Source organism: Heloderma suspectum, chromosome 5 (genome assembly GCF_057233095.1).
Source record: "Heloderma suspectum isolate Gila_16-S chromosome 5, 16-S_ref, whole genome shotgun sequence".
NCBI lineage: Eukaryota > Metazoa > Chordata > Lepidosauria > Squamata > Helodermatidae > Heloderma > Heloderma suspectum.
The window spans coordinates 95,007,312-95,020,655 of record NC_139462.1 but is presented as its reverse complement, the minus strand read 5'-3'; the positions used below and the strand labels follow the sequence as shown (position 1 = coordinate 95,020,655).

The window sequence follows — 13,344 nt, the reverse complement described above, 5'->3', positions numbered from 1 at the left end:
TGGCCTACTTTAAACTTAACACACACTTCCTGCACAGTTAAATATCCCAGATTGGTACCTCCCCAGCTATGTTTGTTTGCAACTTGTAGTTACTTGCTTCTCATAGTTCTCTGCATGTTTCTTTCCAGCTAGTGCTTAACTTGCATCTCGTGCATGGTTTGTGCAAAAATGCATTTTTAACTTGTCTTTGTCTTTGATGCTTGCAACCTAATCCATCCCAGCTACACTGCCTCGAAAAGAAAGTGCTGTCAAACAGGAAACGGAGAGTGAGTATGACTAGCGCTTTAAGTGGTTATTGCCAGTGCATTCATGTCTCTTTAAAAAGTAATTGTCATGGCAAAACCTATTAACCCCAGAATTGTTGGGTGCAATGCTCTTGCACAAATTTGTGTGTGCTACAACAAAACTAAATTTGCAGCTGCGAGACCAGGAAAACTTGATGATAGAATCCTGCTTGAACTACAGGCTAAATACAAAAAAATGTGTTCTGAAGTTTGTTTTTAAACGTAGGTAGGCAGTGTCTGCACAGGATATGTTTTGGAGGCAAGTTATACATCCCATCTCTTTAAAGCTTACACTGAATCTGTAATTCAGCCCATGAGGATTCCCTGCCAGTCTGCACTGCAGAACAGGGCCATAGCAAGCCCACTATGGGGATCGCAGGCAGCACTACTAGAGGAGCAATATTGGTATCGGATTCTTCAGCACCACATAATCCTCGCCATTGTGGGAACACATACTCACCTTTTTGTGAACATGCAGTCTGCGTGTCCCATCACTGGTAAAGCCCCCCCCCCCCCCCCCCGGGCTTGTCTACACTTCAGTTCATACTGCAGTTATTTCATCTTGCACAGCCATTCGTATCCGGGTATTTTGTATTAGCTGCCAGCACTTTCCACAGCACTGACCTAATCCTTTTCACAAATAAAGTCCCCAGGCTTTGGGAATCTGACTTTCTGCTTATACCCTGTTAGCAGGATTTTGCTCATCTTAGAGTAAAAGGACTCTTGAGCTGTAGGGCTATAGTTTAGCATTTTGAGAATGAACCTCAGGCTTGCGCACTCCCCCCTCCAATGCAGCTGTGAAGAGGAGTTCAGAGGTTTTTGCTTCTGTTTTAAATTAACCACAGCTTATTGTGTTGTCCAAACCCAGCCAACAGTGATTAATCTTAACTGTGGCTAGTGAAAACAATCTTGCTTCATAAATGATGTTCTGAAGTTGGCTTGTTTATCTCAACCATAGTTGAGATTAAACAAGCCAACTTCAAACTGTAGTTTATAAAGCTGGCTTATTTTCACTAACTGTAGTTAAAATTAACTACTGTTTAGGGTTCAGACAACACACTAAACTGTGGTTAATCTAAAATGGAAGCAGAAGCTTCCATTCTCCTTGTAGCTGCATTGGAGGAGAGGGGGAGCATGGAATCCCCAAGCTTGCCTAGGCTTATCCAAACACAGTCACTGTGTTTCAAAGGATCCCCCATCCCAACCCTCAGGAAAGACTTGGGGGTGGGGAGTGCAGGTGGCTGAAACAGGAAGGGTGGGAGTGGCAAGACACTTTCACTCCTAGTCTTCCAAGCCAGAATCTTTCGCTTTTAAATTCTGACCGAAAAATACAAAATGGTGGCTTCTTACCATACTGAAACAGCGCAATTGCACACCCTGTATGTTTGTCATTTCTCTGCAACTGAAGTGGAAAACCACAGAAGGTGTGTGAATACATAAATAACTGTGCGCGGTCAGAGACTGGCAATCCCAGCATCTTTTGAGCTAAAGAAGCTCTTCTTGGGCAGATAAATCTGTCTGTAAGGGGTAGCCTGCAGCTGAAATATTTGTACCGAAACAGGCCTTGAGAACATGGAGGGTTTCCTTATCTTTCCAGCAGGTGTCTGCTACTATTTTCTTTTTAAAGAAAAATAGTAACTTCTTGCCTTTGTTCTGCTTTTGCTTCTAGAAGATGCCCTTTTATGAATTGCACCTGGCCTTTCTATCTACCCTTACCCGTGCTCTTTTCTGGAATGTTATTGGCCCTACGGTAGTCCTTGTATTTGCTGATCCCAAGTGTCTGTCACTAAGTGTTTGTTCCTGAACTAGTTTCTTCTGTGTGGTTTCATCTAAGTGAAGAAATGTGTGAGCACAACAGTAGTCTGCCTATTCTATAAGAGAAGCACTGACAATCTTAAGGGAGAAAGGGCAAGGCTATGTAATATACAATGTTTATTGTGTTGCAACATATTATTCCATCTAGGACGGCTTCTTACCTGGCTTTCGTTATAATCCTAGGCCTTCATGGAAGCTCTGGGAAATTGACAGGCTCAACCTCCAGCCTAAACAAACTCTCAGTTCAGGGCTCAGGAAATCGCAGGTCTCAGTCATCCTCGTTGCTGGATATGGGCAACATGTCTGCATCTGACCTTGATGTGGCTGATAGAACCAAGTTTGATAAGGTAAAATGCAAGAGTGCTGGCTTGTATTGCATGCTATAATAAACAAATATCATTTCGATGCACGCAGCCTGCTATCTTGTGTTGCGTATGCGGCACAGTATTCAGCTCCTTCTAACACCACAAAGGTAACATCAGGAGTCACTGCGGAGCAGCCCATGTTGCAGCCCCCCTTCTTGCCAGTGCTGCTTCTCCCAGAAACTGGGGCAATAATGGTGGGAGGAAGGAGCTCCAGCATGCATTTTGCTCACGTGGCTTCTGCTGTTACCCTGGTGGCCTGGGAAAGAGTCATACTGCAGCAGTTCCTGTGCTGTCAAGGTAAGGTGAGAAGGGAACTTCAGTAGGCTAGACGCTGCAGCTCTATTAAAAAAAATGCTTCTATATGCATTTTTTTAAGTGCCAATAACTTAATAGCTTGCAGGGCTGTTTCCTGAACTATTATCTTTTCTCGAACATAATCAAGAATGTTTCTGGCAAAGGCACTATTACCATTTTTAGTAGCAGATATAATCTTCTGGCAGTGTGTACAACTAGCACAACCTTCCCCAACCTGGTGCCCTCCAGATGTGTTGGTTTGCAACTCCCATCATCCCTGACCACTGGCCATGCTGGCTGGGGCTGATGCGAGCTGTAGTCCAAAACATCTGGAGGGCACCATGTTGGGAAAGCTGAACTAGTAGGTCTCATGCATGTAATAGTAATAGCCTGTTACTGTAGAAGGCGATGAAGCCCCAGCATTTACCTGGGGACTTCAGGTAAAACGAAACACACTGTGTCACATCACACAACTATAAATAATATCTGGACTCTAATGTAGCTGACCTGTAGCATAGGCATTTGTTCATCAGCACTGCTAATAGCTGTATGAAATCTCTTTCCTTTAGGTGACTGAATTGTATCACCTTCTTAAACACCTGAAATCCAGAGCAGCCTTTTAAGTGTGCAGGCAGGAGACACATGTGCTGGTGGGGGACTTTGATATTTTGTGGCCCAGGAGTTCCAGGGCTAAAACAACACAAGCTGCTGTTCAGTTTAAAAAGCACCTTGCCTCTTCAGCTGTTTGAGCTCTGACGTAGAGAGAATGTCAAAGGAAATAAGCACAGTTCTTCCCTCCTCTCTCTACAATAATGTCTTTAGATCATGAAGGATGTTCCAGTGGAACATAATGGCAGTAGTCATGTGTGTATCAAACACGTGTTTTGATCTTTTGTAGATTTTTGAACAAGTCCTAAGTGAACTGGAACCCCTATGCCTTGCAGAACAAGACTTCATTAGTAAATTCTTCAAACTTCAACAGCATCTTAGCATTCCTGGAACGCCAATGGTATGTCTGTCTTAATCTTGAAGATTATTGACTCAAAAATGGAATTGTTATAAATCTGGAGTGACTGCCATTTAAACAATGGTTTCTTTTTCAGAGTGATGCTGAGGAGATAGATGGAGGAACTTTATCAAGGGCACACAATACTGGTGGTCCTCAGTCAATGTCTTCAGAGTATGTTTCTATATTTTAGCATTGCTAGCATTTGTGCATGCAAAACTGCATGTGTCTAACTAATGGTCAACCTTAAAAATGAATGCTTCTTGTGTGATAATAAAAAAAATTGGTCCCTGCAGCCACAGCAGTAAACCTATTAAGTGTATCTTTAATTATGAAATATTGTCCTTGTTAGTCTGCCCATGTGGCAAGACAGTGGCAGAAATCTACATACAGCCTTTGGGGGGGAGGTTTAGCAAGTTTTGGGAGCAGTACATGCCAGAAATATTTGTAACCAAGTAATGGTAATAGGGTAAATTCTATAAACTAGGCAGCTAGAATGGTTCCGTCACAAAAGAGTTAATATTGGACCTGAGTGAATCAAATCCCTCATCAGAATTGGCTGGCTCCTGTGAAAAAGCAGGAAACGTCACCTGCTTCACAGCATCACAAGGATGAAGGAGAGGATTTTTGAAAAAATATTTGGAAGTACAAGTATTATACAAACTGTAAATACAAAAATTCCTTGAATAGTGGTGGGGGTGAGAACCATAGGAGAGCCTCGTGTGGCGCAGAGTGGTAGGCAGCAATATTGCAACCGAAACTCCCCACGACCTGAGTTCGAACCCAGCAGAAGCTGGGTCTTGGGTAGCCGGCTCAGGTCGACTCAGCCCTCCATCCTTCCGAGGTCGGTAAAATGAGTACCCAGCTTGTTGGGGGAAAGGTAGTCACGCCTGGGGAAGGCACTGGCAAACCACCCCGCTACAGTCTGCCATGAAAACGCCAGCGTAAGCAGACATCCCTCTAGGGGTCAGTAATGACCCGGTGCTTGCACAGGAGGAACCTTTCCTTTCCTGAGAACCATAGCTCTGTGGTAGAGCAAGTACTTCATATGCAGAAGGTCCCAGGTTCAATGCCTGATATTCCTGGTCAAAAGGATTAAGCAGCAGGTGATGTGAAAAGATCTCTGCTTGAGACCCTGAAGAGACACTGTCAGAGGGTAGAGAATACTGGGCTAGAGTCCTATGGTCGCAAATTATGAGAAGTAAAGTTTCTTAAAAGTTGAATACTGTAAGGCCAAGGCAGGGTCTCACTAAAATTCAGCCAAACCATTTCCCCTTTATGCTCTGTACCAGAAGACCTGGAGACTAATTGTTACCTGCAAGTGAAAAATAACTACAGATTGAAAAACAAATACCAGCTAAATAATCACAGTACTCAGCTAATTTTGTTCTATATTTCCTGCTCCCCATTTTACAGGAATCACATGATCCGGCAGATGATGACAAAAATATTTCGCTGTGTTGAGCCAGAACTGAATAACCTTATTGCTTTGGGGGACAAGATTGATAGCTTCAATTCCCTTTATATGCTAGTGAAAATGAGCCACCATGTATGGACAGCACAAAATGTGGATCCGACTTCCTTCCTCAGCACAACGCTTGGAAATGTTTTAGTGACTGTCAAAAGGAACTTTGACAAGTGCATTGTAAGTTTTCAACAGCTTGAATAATTGGGTTCTTTGAGTCTATGTAGACAATTGGCAAACTGGGTAAAACTCCAGAGGAAGCAAGACCATATCACACCACCCCCTGCCTCAATGTATTTGCCATAGATTCTTACCTATATATGCCCAATAACATGGAATCTTGTGCATGTCCGAACCTATTGTGTGATTGTATTCAATTTCAGTATTACAGCAATACTTAGAGATCCAAGGGCTGGATGGGCACAGCTCTTCGGTGTGAGTTGTGCATTATTTATGCATTATTCTTAGTCCAGTTTTCTGAATATGAGCAAAAGACTTCTGCTTTACAGTTAAACTTTCTGTCTGTCTCCTAAACACTGGATATGTCTGCTTGGCCATAGCAGGGAGGGAGCTATTCCCCCTTAGAATAAATAAATGTTGGATATTCCCTCCCCCTAAAAGAAGTGTAACTGTAAATACTTCTCAGCAGAAAGCTGGCCAAAGAGAAGAGTACAGGAAGCATATAAAAGTATTGGTTAAACAAAGACTCTTCACTTTACAGAAGGATTCAAAGATGTGGGTTCAGAAGTACAGATAAATAAGGCTGTGCTATAATTAAAGGCCTCTGGATTCCATAACTGTCCATCAGTAGAAATGCCTGGCAGGGGTCCCAAACCTTTTCAAGTTGGTGGGCACTTTTGGAATTTTGAGAGTGTTGTGGGCACTCGTACAAAATGGCTGTCATGTGGGAGCTTGCCCATTCCTTAACTAGCTGCTATGATGGGCGTGGCTTGTCACAAAACACCCGTTTCCCTGAAGGCATCCTGGTGAGGCTAAAAGAAAAGTTACTTGCCCAAGTACTGAAGTACAAGGCAGAGGTGGGGTCTGAGTTCCAAAACACAACCACGCTTTGCTTTTACATTTCAGAGTAACCAAATAAAACAGATGGAAGATGTAAAGATATCCAAGAAGAGCAAAGTTGGAATTCTTCCCTTTGTTGCTGAGTTTGAAGAGTTTGCAGCACTAGCTGAATCTATTTTCAAAAATGCTGAACGAAGAGGAGATCTAGATAAAGCCTATCTGAAACTCATTAGAGGAGTTTTCACTAATGGTAAGATTCCTCTTATGATCAGAAAATCAGTGGTCTGCTGTCTCATATCAATTACCTCATTCAATTGAAGAACTGGGTTTCAATCCTATACTCCAGGGGTGGGCAACTTGTGCCCATCCAGATGTTTTGGCCTACAACTGCTATAATTTATTTGTTCCATTTATATCCCACCTTTCCTCCTTGGAGTCCAAGGCAGTGTACATGATCCTTCTCCTCTCCGATTTATCCATAATCACTCATCGTTGGCTATGCTAACTAGGGCTGATAGAAGTCTACTGTCAGGGTGGACACTGAGCCCATAGAATCCCAGAGTAGTTCTGATTCTGAGGAGGAGCAGCTGCTCCTGGGAGTGGAGCGCGCTCATCCTTCCCAGGGCCAACAGCTGACAGAGATTCCTCCCACCGGCATTCCTAGCATAGATAGCAGTCCCGGGAGTGAGAGAGTGCGGGAAGCAGACTTGCTGGACCCGCAACACCGACGTAGGGAGTGGCGCCAAATGGAGGGCGCGGAAAGGAGGCGTAGTGCCCGGTTGGCGCGCAAACAACGGTTGCACCCAGAGGATCCAAGGGAAAAGGGGAGGGACTCTCCCTAGTCCTTAAGTTCAGGGGTCTGCCAGTAATTCCCTTTCAAACGGGGACCAACTGTTCCAACTTAGGGCATAGGTACTCTGCTGCTCATATCTAGTTGCTAACAGTAGAGTTGTTAAGTTGTAAAAGAGGAATAAAGCTTTGAAAAGAATCCCTTTGTCTGTGTCTGGACTTGGCTACTGGATTAGACTGAGAGAGGCCTCCAAGGAGCCCTTGACATCTACATCTGAGGGGCCATAATTTGCCCATCACAGCTAAATCCTCTTACCTGAGGGTAAACCTCACTGGACTCTGGAATTACTTCTGAGTAGGCATCTATAGGATTGCACTGTCAATCACTCTTAAACCCATTGTGCCCTAGTACCTCTCAGCTGTGCATTTGTATTGTGGCATTATTAATATGTGTAAGCGTCACATTATATCCACTCACTGGGCAGTGATTTAGGATACTATCTCATCTCTTTATTACTGAAAACACTGACAACTACTCTCCAATTTAAATATGGAGTTGTATAATGATTATTTTATTTTGGCAGTCATCAAGAAAAAAAGGGGGGACAATCTAGCCGAAGTAATTACAAGCATGTGCTTAACTCTCCCCCCTTTTTTTTACATGTATCAACACAGCCATCATACGTTTCTTCTTAGATTGAATTATTTTATTTCGGGGTGGGCAACTTTCAGCAACATTTTGGCCCTCCAGACAACCCCCCACACAAAGGCTATAGTTCACCAGAAAAAAAAAAAATGGCATCCATAGCAGCTACAAGTGCTATGAATGCCATTTTTTTCCTTTACTATTTATGTAATTTTTAAGGGGTGGCAGGGACTGCAGAGAGTTGGCAGGGGCATCATGACCATATGTTGACCACCCCTGTCTTATTTATACCCCAGTGTTTCTAGTATCTGCTTTTTAAAATCACATGGATATCACCTTGTAACGTGAAAACTGAATACCTTTTTCAATGTAAGTTTATATAATCATAGATGTGTGTATATATTGGTTGCTTCCAGTTCCAGATGAGGCTTTTATGCACCATCACCTTGCCTAATTCACATAATTTTACGGGTGGGTCCAGATGTCATTGGCTTTCACTCCTATAACCCTCCTGCCTTTCCCACCACTTCTGTCTTTGTGTTACCAGAAAAAAACTGTTATGGAGAAAAAGACAGAATAGCTGCATGGTGCCTTCTAAATGCTAGCACTAGGAGCCCTCCTTCTGGAAGCACTCTGTCTTTTTGACACCTGCTGTGACTGTGTGTATATGAGATATATTTTATTTTAGTGGAGAAAGTAGCAAATGAAAGCCAAAAGACACCCCGGGATGTGGTCATGATGGAGAATTTCCACCATATCTTTGCAACTCTCTCTCGGTTGAAAATCTCATGTTTGGAGGCTGAGAAAAAAGAAGCTAAACAGAAATACACAGATCATCTGCAGTCATATGTAATCTACTCCTTGGGGCAGCCTCTTGAGAAATTAAATGTAAGGAACTTCTGTTATGAATCTAATTCTGGTTTAGAATAAATAATAGATTTTTGTGAACATTCTTCCATAAGGCAAATTAATGAGCCTTTCTCTCCTCCCCTTCCCCCATTAAATACTGCATTTTGGGAGTCTATCCATGTTCATTTAGATGTTGATCAATTACAGTAAGAGCAAGTTTTGGAAACAGTATTGGGGTGGGGGTCAGGGAAAGAAGTAAAGTATTCCAGATTGACAAATCTGGATTATTTGTTTTCTAGTGAATACTGTTTGACCTTTTTCCAATTTGGGTTTTCACAGCTTCTTGCTGAATAATAGAAGATATTAATTTAAAGCATAATCAGGTGGCCTTCTAGTTTAGTTCTTACTACCCCACGACACTGACAGGATCTCTCTAACTACTGGATAATTGGGCAAGCTTTGCACATTCAACTATGTAAGGGGAAAAAATCCAGAGATGATCAGCTAGCTAAATTAGCTGAGGAGCTATACTGAGATTGTTGGGTCCCGAATACATTGTTGCTCATAAACTTAAGTAAAGGGCTTTCTCAGAGCACACCTGTTACTGAAATGGATTTTGAAGTGCTTAATTTCATAGTAGGAATTATGGCTATTACATTCTCTCTCATAAATAATAGCGTGGGAGACTCACATACCCCAGTTCTTATTCATAAGCTCAGCATTCACCCATCTGTCACACTAGTATAACATCACTCTGAAATGGGACAATTGGTTGTATTCTAAACTCATCCACAAAAATAGGTGTCACTAGGGTCACTGCCCCAAAAGGACTAAGTGGAGGCTCTTCTGTTACACTCCTCTTTTGCAATAGTGTGATGGTGAGATTTGGGGAGGAGAAGATGCTCTTACAGAAACCAGAATGGCATCTTAGGGACACAAGTTGTCACTGCAGTATCCCGTCAGGTTTTGAACAAGCAAGCTTGTAGATAGTTAAAGATCTCCATTTTTAATCATTATTGGGAGTAGGGTGGCTCACCTGCTCTCTTACTGATTGACCTGACTAATATCCACATGATGTAATAGCACTGTAACTATGTTACGGCTGGAAATAGGCTGAGATAAAACATGGAAGGGCTTATAGTTCCTGCATACCAGTATGCACCAGCAGAAATAGCTTCATAGGCTGCCTACAGTGTAAGCACGGGTTTTTTCACTGGGGCACAAGCAGGGAATGTATAATTTTGTATTAATGTGATGCCTGCTGCTAATCAACATGGTTTGTGACCTCTCTTGATAGCAAGTAAGAGAGACCTGGTCAGTGTCACATTGGTAAAATGAATAGAAAAACTGTTTTCCAACCAGTTTCAGTATATAGAAACAAGGCTCACTACCAGATGAGAAGGGTGAGCAGCACCCTGTTTGTGACTTTAAATAATGACTTTTATTTCCCTCCAGCACTTCTTTGAGGGTGTTGAAGCTCGTGTGGCCCAAGGTGTGAGAGAAGAGGAAGTGAGCTACCAGTTGGCCTTCAATAAACAAGAGCTAAGAAAAGTTATAAAGGAGTATCCTGGCAAGGAGGTGAAAAAGGGGCTGGATAATCTTTATAAGAAGGTGGATAAACACTTGTGTGAAGAGGAAAACCTGCTTCAGGTAATAGATGGTAGAGTGTGATTTAGGGAATAATCCCGTATTAACCTGGTTAATATTGTATAACTATTTTTATATTGTGTTTGTGTCTATTGATTATAGTGAAGTATCACATGAATAAGGTAAGAAATATCTGGTATGGCAGTAGGTATAGCTATGTGGACCATAGATCTGCATGCAAGTGGGAATGCTCTCGGCATTGTTGCTGAAGACACAGGTGGCTTCAGTGGTACAGAGCACCATTTATCAGCTTAGGCTGATATACCAATTACGATCCTATCTGGTGGGGGTTATCCATACTATGGTAACATCTCATGTGGATGATTGCAATGTTATACATGGGGCTGCCTTTGAAAACAGTCCATAAACTTCAGCTGGTCCAAAATTTATTTATTTATTTATTTATTACATTTATATCCCGCCTTTTTTCCTCCAAGGAACTCAAGGTGGCGTACATAATCCTCCTCCTCCTCCATTTTATCCTCACAACAACAACCCTGTGAGGTAGGTTGGGCTGAGAGTATGTGACTGGCCCAAAGTCACCCAGTGAGCTTCCATGGCCGAGTGGGGACTAGAACCCAGATCTCCCGACTCCCAGTCCAGCACTCTAGCCACTACACCATGCTGGCAAAATAGCACAGCAAAATTGCTAACTAGGACTAGTCAATATGGTTATTTACACCAGTGCTTTGTGTTCTGCACTGACTTCCAGTCTCTTTCTGGGCCCAGTTCAAAGTACTGGTATTAACTTTTAAAGCTCTAAATGGCTTGGTGCCAGGTTATCTGAAGGATCGTCTCCCCCCATATATATCTGCCCAGACCCTAAGATCATCTTCACAGGCCCTCCTCCAGAAGTTCCCACCAAATGAAGTGAGGTGGGTGGCTACTCAGGAGAGGGCATTTTCAGCGGTGGCACCCTGGTTGTGGAGTGCCCTCCCAAGAGAGGCTCACCTGGTTTTTCCAGCACCAAGTGAAGACGTTTTTATACTCTCAGGCCTTTTATTTATATATTATTTATTATTAACATTTATGTATTGCCTTTTTCTGCTAAAAAGCCATCAAGGTAGAGTACACCCTTTCTGAAGGCCAAGAGATTGGGGCCAATAGTAATTCTTGAGGGAGCACATTCCAGAGTTTCAGAGCAACACAGGAGAAAGCCCTTTCATGCATGCCTGACAAACAGGTCTCTGTGGGTAATGGTGCCCTCTCCTGCAGTTCTTAATTCTTGGGTTCATAGTGAGACAGGCAGCCCCTTAGATAGACAGGTCCTAAGCCATGTAGTGCTTTAAATTTGAATTGAGCCCAGAAAGCAATTGGCAATCATGCAGGTTTTTCAGGACAGGTTTAATCCCAATGCCATGCACCGGTTAGCAGCCTGGCCATATTTTGCACCAGTTGAAGCTTCTGGACACTCTTCAAGGGTATCCCCACATAGAGTGCATTGAAATAGTCTAAATATGATGTAACCAAAACATGGATAACTGTTGCCAAGTCAGGAGGAGTCACAGTTGGCCTTCAGTTTTAAAAACTTAAAGCTTTTATCATGTTGTATTTTAGAGTTTTAATTTTTGTGAACTACTCAGGGAGCATTGGCCATTGGGTGGTATAAAAATGTAATAAATAAAATAGAATAATTCAAGCACTTGGGGAGCATGTTCAAATGCCAGGGGAAGAAGGCATTTGAGGAGTGGGATGCAGCTCTTAACCTTAGAGGCCACAGTGAAGACAGGTTTGCTGTAATCCCTACATACAGTTACATGCTTTTTAGGTCTAGTTCTCAGTGAGGTGATAAATGTGTGTTTGGGTCAAACTGCTTCAGATTGTAGGTGGGGCCTTGCATGATTGAATAGTTCAGTACAAAAAAAATATTTACACAGAACACTAACATGCCAAGGAGAAACCTTCTAGTCTAGTCTTCTCCTTCACACGCTAGGGTTCTAAGTGGAAGGAATTGTTTGTATGGAGGGATATTCAGTGATGTGACCCCCCCCCCAAGCTATAGTCTGAAGTAAAACAGTCTAGAGGTAGGTTTGCCACCTCATGTTGGAGACAGCTCCACATACACACTCCCTTGGCATGTGTAGAACTATCCTCAGCACCAAAGTCAGTCAGTGGGACAGGACTGTGGAGGCTTGGGTTGGAACCATGGATAGTATTTGCATTATTAAAACTCTGCTTTCTGCTTTGGGGCAGGTGGTGTGGCATTCTATGCAAGATGAGTTCATACGCCAGTACAAGCACTTCGAAGGCTTGATAGCACGTTGTTATCCTGGCTCTGGAATTACCATGGAATTCACTATCCAAGACATTTTAGACTATTTCTCCAGTATTGCACAGTCTCACTAATATCTGCCAAGTGGTAAAGCAAGATAAGCTAATTGACCGGGAAGGATCTTTGACACTGGAGATTTATTTTGAGAGATGGAATTGTAAGGGGTATCCTTACTATCCTCATGCCTATCAGTTGATGGCCTAAGCAGACGTTTTGCTTGCTGACTGTTAAAGCCTACATTTTCTCATGTAACTCAGTCCATCTAGTTTCATTTTGAAATATTAGCTCTGTATATTTCCAGTACATTACACACTAAACTCATCTGCTTTCCTAATCATCTGTATCTTCTAGAAATTATGTGTTAAAATTATTGTAAAGAGCTGTGTGTGTGGCGGGTGTGTGTCCTGCATCAAAGTGTGTTAATATATGCATCAGTGGGATATACAATTGCATGTTCTTGAGAATCAGTTATGACTATATGGCTGTCATTCTGATCTGAAGTAAAACATGTTTACGAAGTACTTGCTTATATATATTTCTTGTTAGCTATGCCTGAGCATTACACAAAGGAAAAATTGCCAGTCACTTCTCCAAATGAGGCATCCAGAGATTGTACTGAAGTTGTTTTACTTTTTTTTCTTACTACTAAGAGGCATACATTAGCTGAGGTTTCCTTGGAAACACTGAACATCTCAGTTTTAAAGACCATAATTTTAAATTTGCTCTGTTAACCATATTTCTGAAGACAACAGCAAGATGCTACAGCTGACTGCTGGAGAAAATCTGCCTGAATCACTTTGGCTTCTCTCCAAGCATAGGAACAATTCCTGCATCTGTAGTGTAGCTGGATTGCAGAACAAATTGATAAGAGGGGTTTTGAATGAGATGTCTG

General features: G+C 42.4%; 1 protein-coding gene across 4 annotated transcripts in view; it reads left to right on the top strand.

Moving 5' to 3' along the window:
• Positions 1 to 12,973, top strand: part of EXOC1 (exocyst complex component 1) — a 45,447-nt gene extending 32,474 nt beyond the window's left edge. For 2 of the 4 annotated variants that reach the window (XM_084856727.1, XM_084856725.1), the window contains 9 exons: positions 222 to 266; positions 2,283 to 2,446; positions 3,657 to 3,767; positions 3,862 to 3,938; positions 5,181 to 5,409; positions 6,316 to 6,499; positions 8,373 to 8,572; positions 9,989 to 10,183; positions 12,374 to 12,973. In XM_084856727.1, coding sequence (XP_084712853.1) covers positions 222 to 266; positions 2,283 to 2,446; positions 3,657 to 3,767; positions 3,862 to 3,938; positions 5,181 to 5,409; positions 6,316 to 6,499; positions 8,373 to 8,572; positions 9,989 to 10,183; positions 12,374 to 12,526 — 1,358 coding nt within the window. In that variant the 3' untranslated portion in view covers positions 12,527 to 12,973. The remainder of the gene's footprint in view (positions 1 to 221; positions 267 to 2,282; positions 2,447 to 3,656; positions 3,768 to 3,861; positions 3,939 to 5,180; positions 5,410 to 6,315; positions 6,500 to 8,372; positions 8,573 to 9,988; positions 10,184 to 12,373) is intronic. The other 2 variants (XM_084856728.1, XM_084856726.1) reach the window with 1 other exon arrangement.
• The last annotated feature ends 371 nt before the right edge of the window (positions 12,974 to 13,344 follow it).